The sequence below is a fragment of the Rhipicephalus microplus genome, chromosome 2 (assembly GCF_043290135.1).
Source record: "Rhipicephalus microplus isolate Deutch F79 chromosome 2, USDA_Rmic, whole genome shotgun sequence".
NCBI classification, from domain to species: Eukaryota; Metazoa; Arthropoda; class Arachnida; order Ixodida; family Ixodidae; genus Rhipicephalus; species Rhipicephalus microplus.
In genome coordinates this window covers 50,310,103-50,323,380 of record NC_134701.1, presented here as the reverse complement: position 1 = coordinate 50,323,380, position 13,278 = coordinate 50,310,103, and the positions used below count along the sequence as shown (strand labels likewise).

At 47.4% G+C, this 13,278-nt stretch overlaps 1 protein-coding gene across 2 annotated transcripts in view; it reads left to right on the top strand.

The window, feature by feature from the left end:
• The window catches only part of dbe (KRR1 small subunit processome component homolog dbe), a 119,326-nt gene that overhangs the window by 16,140 nt on the left and 89,908 nt on the right, over positions 1-13,278 (top strand). For both annotated transcript variants that reach the window (XM_037420177.2, XM_037420179.2), the window contains exon 2: positions 93-274. In XM_037420177.2, the coding sequence (XP_037276074.2) occupies positions 93-274 (182 nt within the window). The remainder of the gene's footprint in view (positions 1-92; positions 275-13,278) is intronic.

The window sequence follows — 13,278 nt, the reverse complement described above, 5'->3', positions numbered from 1 at the left end:
CCATTTGCATGGTGCAAATTATCTGGTTGGAATCTTATGAGTTTTTCTGTAGTCACCAATTAAAGTGACACACCCTTTATATGTGGATCCAGATGACATGCCTGCTGGCCCTTTGGGCGATAGTGCCTGGTCCATGCCCCTGCCAGCGTTCACCAAGGAGGACAACCCACATGGGGTGCTGTGCGAGAGTGCCTTTGCTACCCTGTTTCCCAAATACCGGGAAAAGTACCTGCGCGAGTGTTGGCCTCTTGTCAAGAAGACGCTCTCTGAACATGTGGGTACACTCGTATGATAAAGCCCATGGCTTCCATGTTTAGTAGGCTCATTTTATTGGGCCTCCATCACATTTTCTCTTGTGCCAATACTGGTTGTTATGTATGTGAGATTTTCAACCACTTCAAAGCAGTCGACAATGCGGAAGTCATGGGCAGATCCAGGGGCACGGTTGAAAGTGCCAACTCTCCTCTCAAAAGTGTGCTGTACCATGCCATGCAAGCATATTTCCTATTACTGTGTACTGTTTGATTTAGTGCTTGCTGGTATGGGAATGAACTGGGAATGACAGTGATGTCTAGGTGGCTTTTATATGTTGAATAGAGCTAAGAAATGGAGAAAAGACAACCACCTGTTTGTAGCGTGAAGCCACAAGGAAATCTGTACTGATTTCTCTAAAAAGCCCCTTAATTGCTGAAAAATTCGTCTTGGTCTGGGAAAAATTCAGCCTAGTGGATTCGTGCTACAAACGAGTAGTTGTCTTCTTTCCGTTTATTAACCCTTCCGCCATCTTGCGGGTTTATGCAGAACTAATTTGCAGAATAGAGCTGTGTTACAGCGCCGCCACCAGTTTGTGCTCATGCCATTCGCTTCGCTGCTGAACTCCCGAAAGCAACCGATTCGCCGCGGCGCAATAATTGCGGCATGGTCTAATCTAACCCAAGCAAACAACCGTGGCATAAAATGCATCACTTCACCTTCTTCTCCGCAGCTTTAAGATTTTTCAGAGCGGCGTGCACTCATGGGCACTCTCTCTTGTGCACGTGTTTGCATGCCTGTCTCTAAAACTGCTTCCAACGATACACAATCGAGCGTGTCATTCTTTCTGGGCATTTCTCTCTATTTTTGCGCTCTTTGTGACGCTGGAACGGTGATTCACATGACATTAGAGCACATACTATCAATTGGTTCATATACGAGAAATGCAAGTTGCGAATTGTCTTTAACTCTGCTTTGCCATGCCCCTTGCTCCTCCTCATCTTGCATGATTATTGCGTGCGATGAACTTGTGATTTCGCTGCATTTTGTGAGTTTTCAGTTGCGCAAGCAGAAATAACAAGAGTGTAGCCGACAAGCTTGAAATCTTAATAGGCTCAGGGCTTAGTGCCTACATTGAACATGTGCTTTATGAAGACATAAGTGTCGAAGAGATATAGCCTGTAAGAATTGTAGTGAAGGCGCTATAGTGGAGTGTAGTGGAGAACGCAACCAAAGGAAGAAGCGCCGGATTATTTTATTCTCCTTAGAGATGAATTGTTTGCAGCAAAGACAACACAGCTCTCTAGAGAAAAAAACCAGCCCGATTCGATGGTTTTTGTCAATTTTTATATTGTGAGAAGAATTATATTGAAACTCTGTAGAGGCTTTCATCCTGCCTGTCATGTTCCATACAAAGTCCAAAGTGATAACTTTTGTACAGGCATTGTATGCTGTTCCTGCGAGTGAAATCCCGCTAGCGCTAGCAAGGAACACTTGTGAAGCATAAATGAAACAAGCTGCTCATCTCCATGGCACAGAAAGCGCATGCAATAACATCACTCCGCGTGCGATGCCTGCCATTGAAGCCCTGTCTGTCTTTTGCTGGATGAAGGAGTATAAAGAAACGCTGAGACTGTGTGGGTCGATCTGCAATTGTGAACTTTGAATCTGAAGGTGCAGTCGCCAGCACTGGCACACGTGCTGTTTCAGCAGGCGCCAGCAAATGGCTCGTGTACCTTTCTATTCGCTTTGATTAGCGCGAGCAGTGCTGTTTCTGGAAGCAGCCGTATTCCTAAACACGAGAATTTTGCAGTTTCGCGAAATTGGATGAAAATTAGCTGCAGCCTTACTTTGTTATGGGGCTACGTGGTCCTATCGCACGGTAATAAATGTGAAGTCATCAAAGGGTTAACTGATCCTAAAGCTGTTGAAGTCACCTCTCACTTAATGTATTTTCCTCAAAGACCTGAGATCAAAACTGTTTTGAACTTTCTAAAGTTGATGGAACTTCAGTATTGGACACTTTAGCCCCATCTTCTGAGGAATTTGAACGTTGTATTGAATTTTGCATTCTAGATGCACTGCTTAAGTGTTGTCACACTATGTGTGAATGCCTACCAAAGTATGTGCCTCAAAAATATATTAAATGGAACGCAGGACACCCATGGTACAATAAAGAAAATATTAATCTCACATGTCGCACAATGCGCTTACGTAGGAATCATCATTCCTAGTGTACTGATAACGCCTCTTCATTTAATGCATTGAAAAGTAAATTAGAGGTTAAATGGAAAGAGGCTAAGAGTCAACTTTTGTAATACCTTGGCTACGTTTGTGAAAAAAAAACAAAAAAAAACATCCAGGTTCTAGAGATTGATTAGTCCTGCATCTTCTATGCCTTTAATGTTTATTCTTGAAGACCAGTCCTCTTCAAACTATGAAGCTATAGCAAACGTCCTTAATATTGCTTTAAATCTGTTTTTTCTACCAATAATGGTGCCACTCCTGTGTTATGCATTGTAGGGAGCCTGTCCTATGTACAGCTGATGCAGAAGCCTAGCTAATGTTCCAGCCGCATGTGGTGTTGTGGCGCCATCCTTGAGAAGGATGCACACTGTTTGTTGTGTTGTTGGGCTTCCGTGGAGTTCATTCGACTCACTCGTGTCTGTGGGCCGATTGCCGGCGCGCGCAGAGTTCCGTGCCCAGTCGTCGGGCCCCTTTCCGTCGTTCGAACGCCGCCCGCCCGCCGACACAACAGTACTGCGACGATGATGGGATTTGTTTTCCACAACCATCAAGAACCGTGAGTGAGTTTTCGTACTGCCCGTTTTGCGTTCTGCTTGGACTGGCGCCTCTAGCATCTGTGAGGAGTACTAAGCCTCATGCACTCTTTGTGTGCAGACCTTTCGATTTAGGCCTTTGCCCTCGTTCCAATCTGCGACTCTCTTGCCTCTCCTATCAGCATGGCTCTTTTCGAACGCCTTCCTGTATTCCTTGAACTGGCGGGGCCACCGCCGATTCCATGGCCTAATTGGGAAAAAATGTTTCAGGCCTATCTCGAAGCAGCCGGCGGCAGCGGCTGGCGCGACGCGCGTCGGCACTGGTTAGCCTACTAGGAAGGGAGGGACAGAGAAGATATTTTGCAGCAGAACAAGAGCAAGCCCAAAACACTCAAGTTCCGTTGAGAAGGCGGCTCGTCCTACGCCATTTGAAGAATTAATTTACTCTTATTCTAACATAGACAGTTGTGATAGCCAGCCCCCTAGTTCACCTGCTCTAGTTGGCTTCCCCCCAAATTTTCAGACAGACTCTCAATTGTCAGAGCTCTCGGTTAATGAAAGGTCTGAATCAGTGGTTCCTGAGGGAACATTGGGATGTCAAGGGGACCCTGTTGGGCAACCCTCGATAACTGTTCAAAATCATATCAATCTCGGGGAGGGGGAAAATGAAGGGATGACGGGGTTTGCGAAGCCGACCAAAAATGGTCGCAATCCACCAAGTTCTTCTGCGGCCTCTTCGCGTCCGCGTCGTGAGACTAAGTGCCCAGAGTTAAGACTTTGTGACGTGCGGGCATCATGGAGATTGACTGTGGCATTGTAGTGTGTGTTGTCTTGCATGATCGGGGAATGATCTTGTGTGTTGTGGTGCCGCTCATGAATGCGCGGACAGATCTTTCAACTCGCCGTTGGTGTGAATTTAGTTGGATGTGTGAACACTCACGGAACTGTGATGACTGCTTTCATTGACAGGGGGGATGATGTGGTATTGTGGCGCCATCCTTGAGGAGGATGTGCACTGTTTGTTATGTTGTTGGGCTTCCGTGGAGTTCGTTTGACTCATGTCGGTGGGCCGATTGCCGGCGCACGCCGAGTTCCGCGTCCAGTCGTCGGGCGCCTTGCCGTCGTTCGGACGCTGTTGACACAACACCGCACACAGTCGTATCGTGCATGATTAATGTCCCCCATCCGTAGCTTGAGTCATTGCAGCTACACAAGTACGGGCGGATAAGGCAACAGGCTAGGTCAGCAAACAACACTTTATTGCTATGCGTTAGCAATAGCACGTAGGTGTCGTGTAGAGACTTCAGGTAACGAAAGTGTATATGCTTGCACCTCAGTCGATGTCGTCTTTGGCTCACAGGGGGGTTCTGGGATCGTCCTTCTTTCGTCGCCGATGCCAGAGAGAGCGTCCGCCAGTCGGCACGCTAGTTTTCTTTACTGTCCCGGTTTCCCCTTTCCTGACAAGAATTCGTTCCCTCACTGAGTGAGGGGAAACCCAGTCTGTGCGCCGGAAAAGGGGAATCGCGAGCGCCGGCTGCAGGGGTGTTCTGTCCCTTCACAAGAGGCTTTATTGACTCGTGTCTCGAAAGGTCAGTCATGTCCTTGTAACTAGGCTGTTGCACTGCCGTAAGAGGGAAAGGGTGACCGGGCACACTTGCTCCTCCACAGCATGTGCAGCAAACTACCTGCTCTTTGCAATCTCTAATGAAGCTGCTGTGGAGTAAACAACCTTATAGTAATTTTGAGGTTATGAAACACTCTGGCCCATAAGGTATTCTAAATATGTTTTTTAACTGGTATTCAGAACGGTGTGCTAATTACCTTACTGTTTCACTAAATTTCAGTAATACCTGCAACAGTTTTCCAGCTGTGAAAACTAGCAAACATTCTGCCCGTATTTAAGTACAAAAATGAGCAACTACAAAATTGTAAGCCGATATCTTTGCTTTTTACCAGCTCCAAATGCTTCGAGCATATCATTATTTAATACATTGTAGAATACCTCAACGCACACAATATACTTTCCGGATCACAGCACGGCTTTCCTGATGAGTAATCTACTGGGACACTGTTGCTTGAATTTACAAGCAGCATTGCTTCTTCTCTTAATGACCGAAGATAGATTGATGCCATATTTGTTGTCTGTTTTAAGGTCTTTGACATGGTTTGCCATGCCAAAGTTTTTTAGCTTCTTCACAACTTCATAACGACAGCATGCTGGTTGATTGGATAGTCGATTACTTGTGGTTGGGGTCAAAATTTGTTACGGTCAATCGCGTGAAGTTGTCGACGTACACATCACATCATCAAGGTGCGGTGCCTGAGCTGCTTTATTATTTATAGAAATGGCGTAGCAGCAATTGTCAGTAACACTCTAATTAAACTTGAAATGTATGCAGATGACTATGTTATCTGTAATACCATCTCTAATACTCAAGATCAGGATGGGGCTAATATTTTTTTCGTTATTTTGCAACTTGAGTGAAGCATGGCAAATGCCTACTAGCTGTAAAAACACTGTAGTCACGGCCTTTGCAAATAAGAAATATTGTTATGGGGAGTATTTATTTAGGGGTTGTGAGTCCGTAGAAGAGCGGGATCACAGTGCACAGGGCGCACAGAATGCCAGACAACAGGGCAACCCAGGCCGAGCCCCACAAAACCTATGTCGTCATCTTCTTTCATTAGGGGCCATTTCAGCTGCTCCACTGGAGAAGTATTTCCACACTGGTGACATTACCCCGGCCTGTAAAGCCACTGTCTCGGTGCCAGCTATGACTAAAAGGGTGGGTCCCCATTTTAGGCCTTCAGGCGAGAGTCGTGCACTATGTCGGTTTTGAGAGTAGTAGTCTACGAGTTCGATGATGTGGTTATCTGAGAAATTTCATAGGTGACAGGTGTCACCTGGCGCACTACTTGGTAGGGCCTGACGTATCACGATAGAAGCTTCTAGCTGAGGCCAACACGACGAGATCGGGGCCACAGTAGAACGAGAAAGCCCGGAGGAAGATCAGCGTCTCTGTGTCGACTATCATACAGGGTCTTTTGTGTAGCCTGGGAGAGTGAGAGCCGAGCGCAGGCCGAGTGCAGGCTGTGTGCGATGATAGCTTGGTTGATGGCATTTTGAGTGTATGAAGTTGTCGATGTTGGATCGCATGGAAGCAAAGTATCAAATGGTAACAAAGAATCACGCCCAAAGAGAAGATAAAAGGCTGATTAGCTGGCAGTTTTGTGGAGCAATGAATAATAGGCAAAGGTGACGAACCGGACGGCAATGTCTCAATCGGTGTGTTCGTCGGAAACTTACATTGAAAGCATGTCTGTCAGTGTACGGCTGAGGCGTTCGGTCAGCCTGTTGGTCTGGGGATGATAAGACGTCCGTTGGTCTGGGGATGATAAGACGTGCTAAAGTTATGACGAGTAGCACAAGATCGCAGTAGATCATCGGCCACCCAAGAGAGGAAGCAGCGACCATGGTCTGCGAGTAGGTGAGGAGGAGCACCATGCTGAAGTATGACGTCGTATACGAGGAAATCAGCAACTTCACTCGCGCAAATGGTCGGTAGCGCTCGGGTGATTGCGTACTGAGTGGCATAATCCGTGGCTATGGCGATCCATTTATTTCCAAATGTCGAAGTTGGAAAAGGGCCAAGCAAGGCCAATCCCAGTCAATGAAAAGGCTGAGCTGGGACTACGATAGGCTGAAAGCGGCCAGCAGGCGGAGTCGTAGGTTTCTTTCGACATTGGCGGAGCTCGCAAGCCGCAACGTAGCGACGAACGGAGCAATACAGGCCTTTCCAGAAAAACCGTCGTCTAACACAGTCGTAGGTTCGGGACACACCTAAGTGTCCTGAAGTTGGGGCGTCGTGAAGCTCTTAAAAGACGTCTTTGCGCAGATGATGCGAGACGAAGAGTAAAATTTCTGCGGCCTCTGGGTGTAAAATAAAGTGATACAAAACATCTTGCAGCAGGAACATGCTGAGCGAAGGGTCAGCATTGCCGGCTTGAAGGCGTTCAATAATGAAGAGTATTGATGGATCTCGCTGTTGTTCATCTGCCCCGTTCAGAAAGTCTGTGATGGTGAAAATACAGGTGTCAGCTTCCGGTTCAGTGAAGTCGGGTGGTTCAACCGGGTGGCAAGATAAGCAGTCGGCATCGCTGTGCAACTTCCCAGATTTGTACACCACCGAGAATGTGTACTCTTGCAGTCGTAATGCCCAGCGGCCGTGTCTTCCAGTAGAGTCCGTCAGTGTTGACAGCCAGCACAGCGTGTGATGATCTGTGATGACTGCAAACGGGTGCCATACAGGTACGGACGAAATTTAGTGACGGCCCAGATGAGAGCTAAACATTCCCGCTCAATAATGGAATAATGCCTTTCATACTGTGACAGAAGGCGACTGGCTTATGCTATAACGCAGTTCGTGCCACTCTGTACCTGAGCAAGTATAGACAAATTCTACCGGACTTATGTCACGAGAATGCGGTGCCGCTGTCTTAGTGGGCAAAAGACGCTCTGCCTACCACAGTTTCTGCTGGGTTTTCAATGGTGCATGTGTTGTTCTCAGTCAAGAAATGAGATAAAAAAATGGTATGCCGACGAACTGCGTCACGGTTGGATGTGAGTCGCGTCTCACAACTTAGTTCTGTTTCTTGGCGCACATCACAACCCTCAGCGCTTATGACTTTCACAACGCTTATGGCGTCTCACAACATCGTTTTGTTGGCGCACATCGCAGCCCTTAGCGCTTATGGCGGAAGTTACGTGCGGACGTCGGTATAATTTTACCCATAATGTCGACATCGGCCTACTTGTGTTTACAAACATGGAATAGGTCTATAGCCCCAATCGCGTGGCCGCTTGCGTCAGTGCGAAGCTCAGTTTGTGCAGCGGGGTCAAGTGGACTAGCACTGGTAGTGAAGTGAGAGCGGAAATCATTGATGCGAAAGAATGTGCTTGGTTCGCACCCCAGGAAAAATGTACGTCCTTTTTGAGGCGATACGAGAGGGGTCGAGCAATATCCGCGAAGTTGGTGACAAAGCGGCGAAAGTATGAGCAGAGGTTTTGGAAGCTGCAAACCTCTTTTGTAGAACACGAACAGGGAACTCACGAACAGCGCGGACTTTGTCGGGGTTGGGTTAGACTCAAGTAGCATCGGCAAGGTGGCCAAGTAGCTTAATTTGACAGCACCCAAAAGTACACTGAGACGAATTCACCTGGAGGCCAGCACGGCCAAAGACGTCAAGAATGGTCGACAGACAGAAAGGTGGCTCTCGAATGTGGGCGAGAACACGATGACATCGTCCAAATAGCAAAGGTAGGTTGACCATATAAAACCGCGTAGGAGAGAGTTCATCATGCGTTCAAAAGTTGCAGGAGCATTGCACAACCCAAACGGCATGACCTTAAATTGTTAAAGGCTGTCAGGTGTGATGAATGCTGTCTTCTCACGGTTGTGGTCATCTACTGAAATCTGCCAATATCCGAATCGAAGATCGAGTGACAAAAAATACTTGGCACCATGGAGGCAGTCGAGGGCATTGTCGATTCGAGGCAGGGGATAGACGTCCTTTTTAGTGATTCGATTTAGATTATGACAGTCGACGCAAAAGCGCCAGCTGTTGTCCTTTTTCTTAATTAGCACCACAAGTGATGCCCAAGTGCTGGATGAAGGCTCTATGACGTCTTTTTCGAGCATGTTCTCTACCTCCTTCTGGATAACTTGGCGCTCAGCTTGTGACACACGGTAGGGGCGTTTGTGAAGGGGTCTGGCGTCGCTGGCATCGATACGGTAGGCTACAACACTTGTGCGGCCTAATAGACGATTGTCAATGTCAAAAATACCGATGTAAGAAAGCAAAACACTGCGCAGGGCTTCAACTTGGGAAGGGAAGAGGTCCCTGGATATCATTTTGTCCAGAAATGTCTTATTGTGCACTGCTATGACATCTTTAGTCGCAGTGTTTGCATAAGGGGTGAAGGAAGAAATTGCGCATTCTTCTACAGTTGAAAGCTCTGCTAGCGAGATGCCTTGGGGGAGAACTTGGAATGACGTGAAGAAGTTTAGGACAAGAAGCAGCGTCTTGTTGTTGGCGACAGCCACAACAGTATGTGGAAGGGTTATGTGTCGGGAAAGAGTGAGGTCAATGAGGGGAGCTACCAAGGGGAGCTATCAGGGACTGACGGTAATGGCAACTTAGGGACATACACAGCAGCCTGAGGTGGAAGTCGTAGAAACTCCATAGACCGTAGGCACAGCAACTTGCAGGAAGGGCACCGTCATACAAAGGCAGCTTGAGCCTTAAGATACCGGATGATCAATCGATGAGGGCCGAGTGGCTTGTCAAGAAATCAGTGCCAAGAATAATATCGTATGGGCAAGCGGCAAGAACAGCAAGGAGTACTGAAGTTTGTGTGGCTGGCAACAGTAACACCGGCAGTGCACATACCAAGGACTGGTGTTCGGCTTCTGTTAGCTACGGGCACTGTTGGGAACACAGCAGGTGTCAGGATTTTCTTGAGGTGGCATTGAAGCTTAGAACTCATCACAGATAAATGAGCGCCAGTGACGATCAGTGCTGTAACGGCCAGGTCATTGATGAGGACAGCAAGTAAATTTCGTTTTGGATCAGGGGTCGGGAGAGGGTTCCGGGTGCTTGTCGCCAGTGCAGCGCCACCTCCAGGAGCTGTACTTGTTAGTTTTCCAAGAGGTGACTGGAAAGAGCCGGCGACGGAGAGCGATTGCGCCGAGGAGAGTGTGATTGACGACCCTGAGGTGACGGCGACCGGCTTGAGAAGTTTCTCTGAGCGACGACGTCTGTGTAGGTGGGTTGAGATGGAGTAAATTAGCGATGTGGTGTAATGTTCTGAAGATGGTCATCGGGGGAGTATGGTCTAGAATACTGTACACGATCCTGACTGCGGTCACTCGAAAATCTTGGTTTGAAAGGCCATTTGTTACAATGATGGCAAATCTGGCCAACGGGAGAACAAGAAAGACAAATCGGTCGATCGTCATTGGTGCGCCACTCAGATGGATTGTGGTATCGGGGGGGGAAATCGTGGAATCGAAGAGAATGCGGCAACAAGTGGGGCAGCGCTGTGGTCATTGTTTTGGGCGTGAGTCCATATGTGCTGGGGTGCAAGGCGTGCGGATGAGAAAGGTAGCACGCCCATGTTGGCAAGCTCTTGCCAAATGACAGCTTGAATTAGTGAAACGGTTGCCAAGTGGTCTTGCGCAGGGGGCGTACAGGTGGCAGAGGCCATGGCTTCTAGCTCCTGGCGAACAATCCTTGTGATGGTAAAATTCGCGTTTGGGCGTGGCGGCGCAGGATTTTTGCACGAGGAAGTCGCAGCGGTGTTTGGAAGGCCAACATTTCAGTGATGATGGAGTCAATCGTGGCACGATTCTTACACATGAGGATGTTGAAGGCGTCGTCAGCTATGCCCTTCAACACATTGTTGACCTTGTCTGCCTCTGACATGTCTTTGTCGGACTTGCAGCACAGGGCGAGCACGTCCTGAATGTAGGCGATGCGAGATTCAGTAGATGATTGAACACGCAAAGCGAGTTCCTGTCTGGCTGCCATTTCTCAAGCAAGGGACTGGCCGAACAAATTGCGCAGTTTTTGTTTGCACACATCCCATCTGGTAAGGTCTTCCTCGTGGGTCTCATACTACGCACGTGCCGTACCCCGTAAGTAGAAAAGGATATTGGCGAGAATAAGCGTCTCATCCCACTTGTAGTGCTTACTCACGCGCTCGTGTAAGGCGAGCCATTTGTCGACGTTAGTTCCGCACAACGTGCCTGGGGTCTAGAAGATAAGAAGGAATCAAAGGTGACGGAGCAGGCGTGGACTGTATGGACTGTGCACTGCCTTCAGGCATCGTGGCTGGACGAAGGTGACGTCCGCTATGGGAACCAGAGTCAGGATGTTACCTAGTACTCTCACCAGAAAGATGTTACGGGGAGTATTTACTTAAGGGTCGCGAGTCCATAGAAGAGCGGTATCACAGTACACAGGGCGCACAGAATGCTAGACAACAGGGCGACCCGGGCTGAGCCTCACAACACCAATGTCGTCACCTTCTTTCATTTGGGGCTATTTCAGCTGCTCCACTGGAGAGGTATTTCCACACCTGTGACAATATCTTCATTTTCATATACTAATGGCAGTGTAAACCTAGTGCATGTTACGGATTTAAAGACATTGGTGTGACTCTGACAACAAATTTAAAATGGCCTAGCACGTCGAAAAAATTTGCAAAAAAGCTTTTCGAAAACGTTGGTGACTCGGACGCATGTTCAGCAATTAGACAAAAGAATGTAGACTGACAGCTCGTAAGACTTTGGCCAGATTTGAATATGCATCGTTTGTTTGGCCACCTCGCCACAGACATGGCATAGCTATGTTAGAATCTCTTAAAAACGCTTCATATTTCGTCATTATAACCAGCGTTTCCCATCTACTTTGCATGCACATGTTTTATCGCTGCAGCCCCTCTTGGTTATCGGCACACTTGCAGTCATGTAATCCGCCGGCAGAAATATGATAGTTCACACTGGTTCCAGTATTCTAGCACCCGTATATATCGTTGCATCTTCTGCACACTGCACCTGGTGATCTGACCTCCTAAATATTGTGCCCGTTATATACATATTCTAAATTGTTTTTGTTTGTTCTTTTCCCCGCAGAACGTGGATTTGTGGAATGAGCTTGATGAGTCTCTGCTCAGACTCGGTGCGGAGCAATTTGAAAAAGAATTGCGTGAACGTGCATATTGATTAATTTTTTTTTTTCGAAGTGCTGAATATCTGAACCTACTATGTCTCAAAAAGTAAGACAGCAATATTTGTAAGTAAAAAAACATTAAAATATGTTGCTATTATATTAACTGCTTTGCCCTTTCTAAGAAACAGATTTTTTAATTTCTAGGGACAAAGATTTATTTTGACCAACTCTTCAATCTACCCTTCCCCCCCACCCACCCCATTCGCTGCTGAAAGTGAAAAGACCGGTGCGCATTTTGGTAACCGGTGCACAGGTCTAATGTAGCTTGATGCCTTGCTTTCATTGTAAATGCACTGTTGTTTTCAGAAAAGAGCATAAAAATGTAACCTTATGGTACGTCTTTCTATACTTATCAGAACTCTCCAAAATAGCTGCAGACATCTGATATACTGCTTATAGGACTTCAGCCATCCTTCCATTTTGTTACTGTCACTGGTTGGACCAGTATGGTTGGTGGTACCAGTACATATCAACAGTGTCAGCTGTTACGTTTTATATTGTCGCGGTACAACGCGAACAAAGCACAGGCACGCCTTGAGACAGCGAAAGCAGCGTGTTCTCAACAACTGAGCCGCAAGATTGTCTTCTTCGTTCTCAAGTCAAGTCCGAGGCCCACTACCTGGTGTCCGCTAAATTTCCCCATCATCGTTTTCGTCCACATGTAGACACCGGTCATTTGCCTCCCTCTCAAAGAGCACCGATTCGATGCGATGTCAATAATGCAGTCTTTTTTTTTTTTAAGGAAAGTCTCGCACAATCACTCGCTGATGTAAGGCTTCATGCGCACTACATGAACGAGTTCAGGGTGGTGCTGGCGACGCTTGGTACTACACGAACTGTCGAGAACAACTTCGTAAGTGACATCACTTAGCTGTCACAGCACTCGATGTGGCTTAAAGTATCTTCTTAAGAGCTTTTCGGAAAGGCCTGGTTTCTGTACGGGTGTCCAAACCCATACTTTGCCACTAATTTGATAGACGACTGTTCTGCGGTGAGCATTGTAGCGGCCTGCATCGTACTCTTGCTGCTGGCGGATCCGTAAACGTGCAAGTTGCCTAGCTTCTTCCGCACGTTCCGTAAGTGTGTTGCCGTCTGGGTCGATGTCGTTACCTTCGAGCGGTAGCATCGCATCTAACATAGTTCGTACTTCTCGTTATTGAACGAGGCTGAACGGTGTCATGCGGGTCGTTTCTTGCTTGGCCGTGTTGTACGCGAATGTTATGTATGGCGAGATTTCATCCCAATTTTTGTGTTTGTCTACGTACGTCGAAAGCATGTCTTCGAAGATTTTGTTCAGATGCTCTGTCAGCCCGTTCGTTTGTGGGTGGTAGGCGGTGGTCTTACGAAGCGTTCCACTCAGCATTGGGACGTGATCCAAAAGAGCTGCCAAAAATGCGATTGCTCTGTCTGTGATCATGGCGGTTAGTGCACCATGCCTCATTACAATATTCTC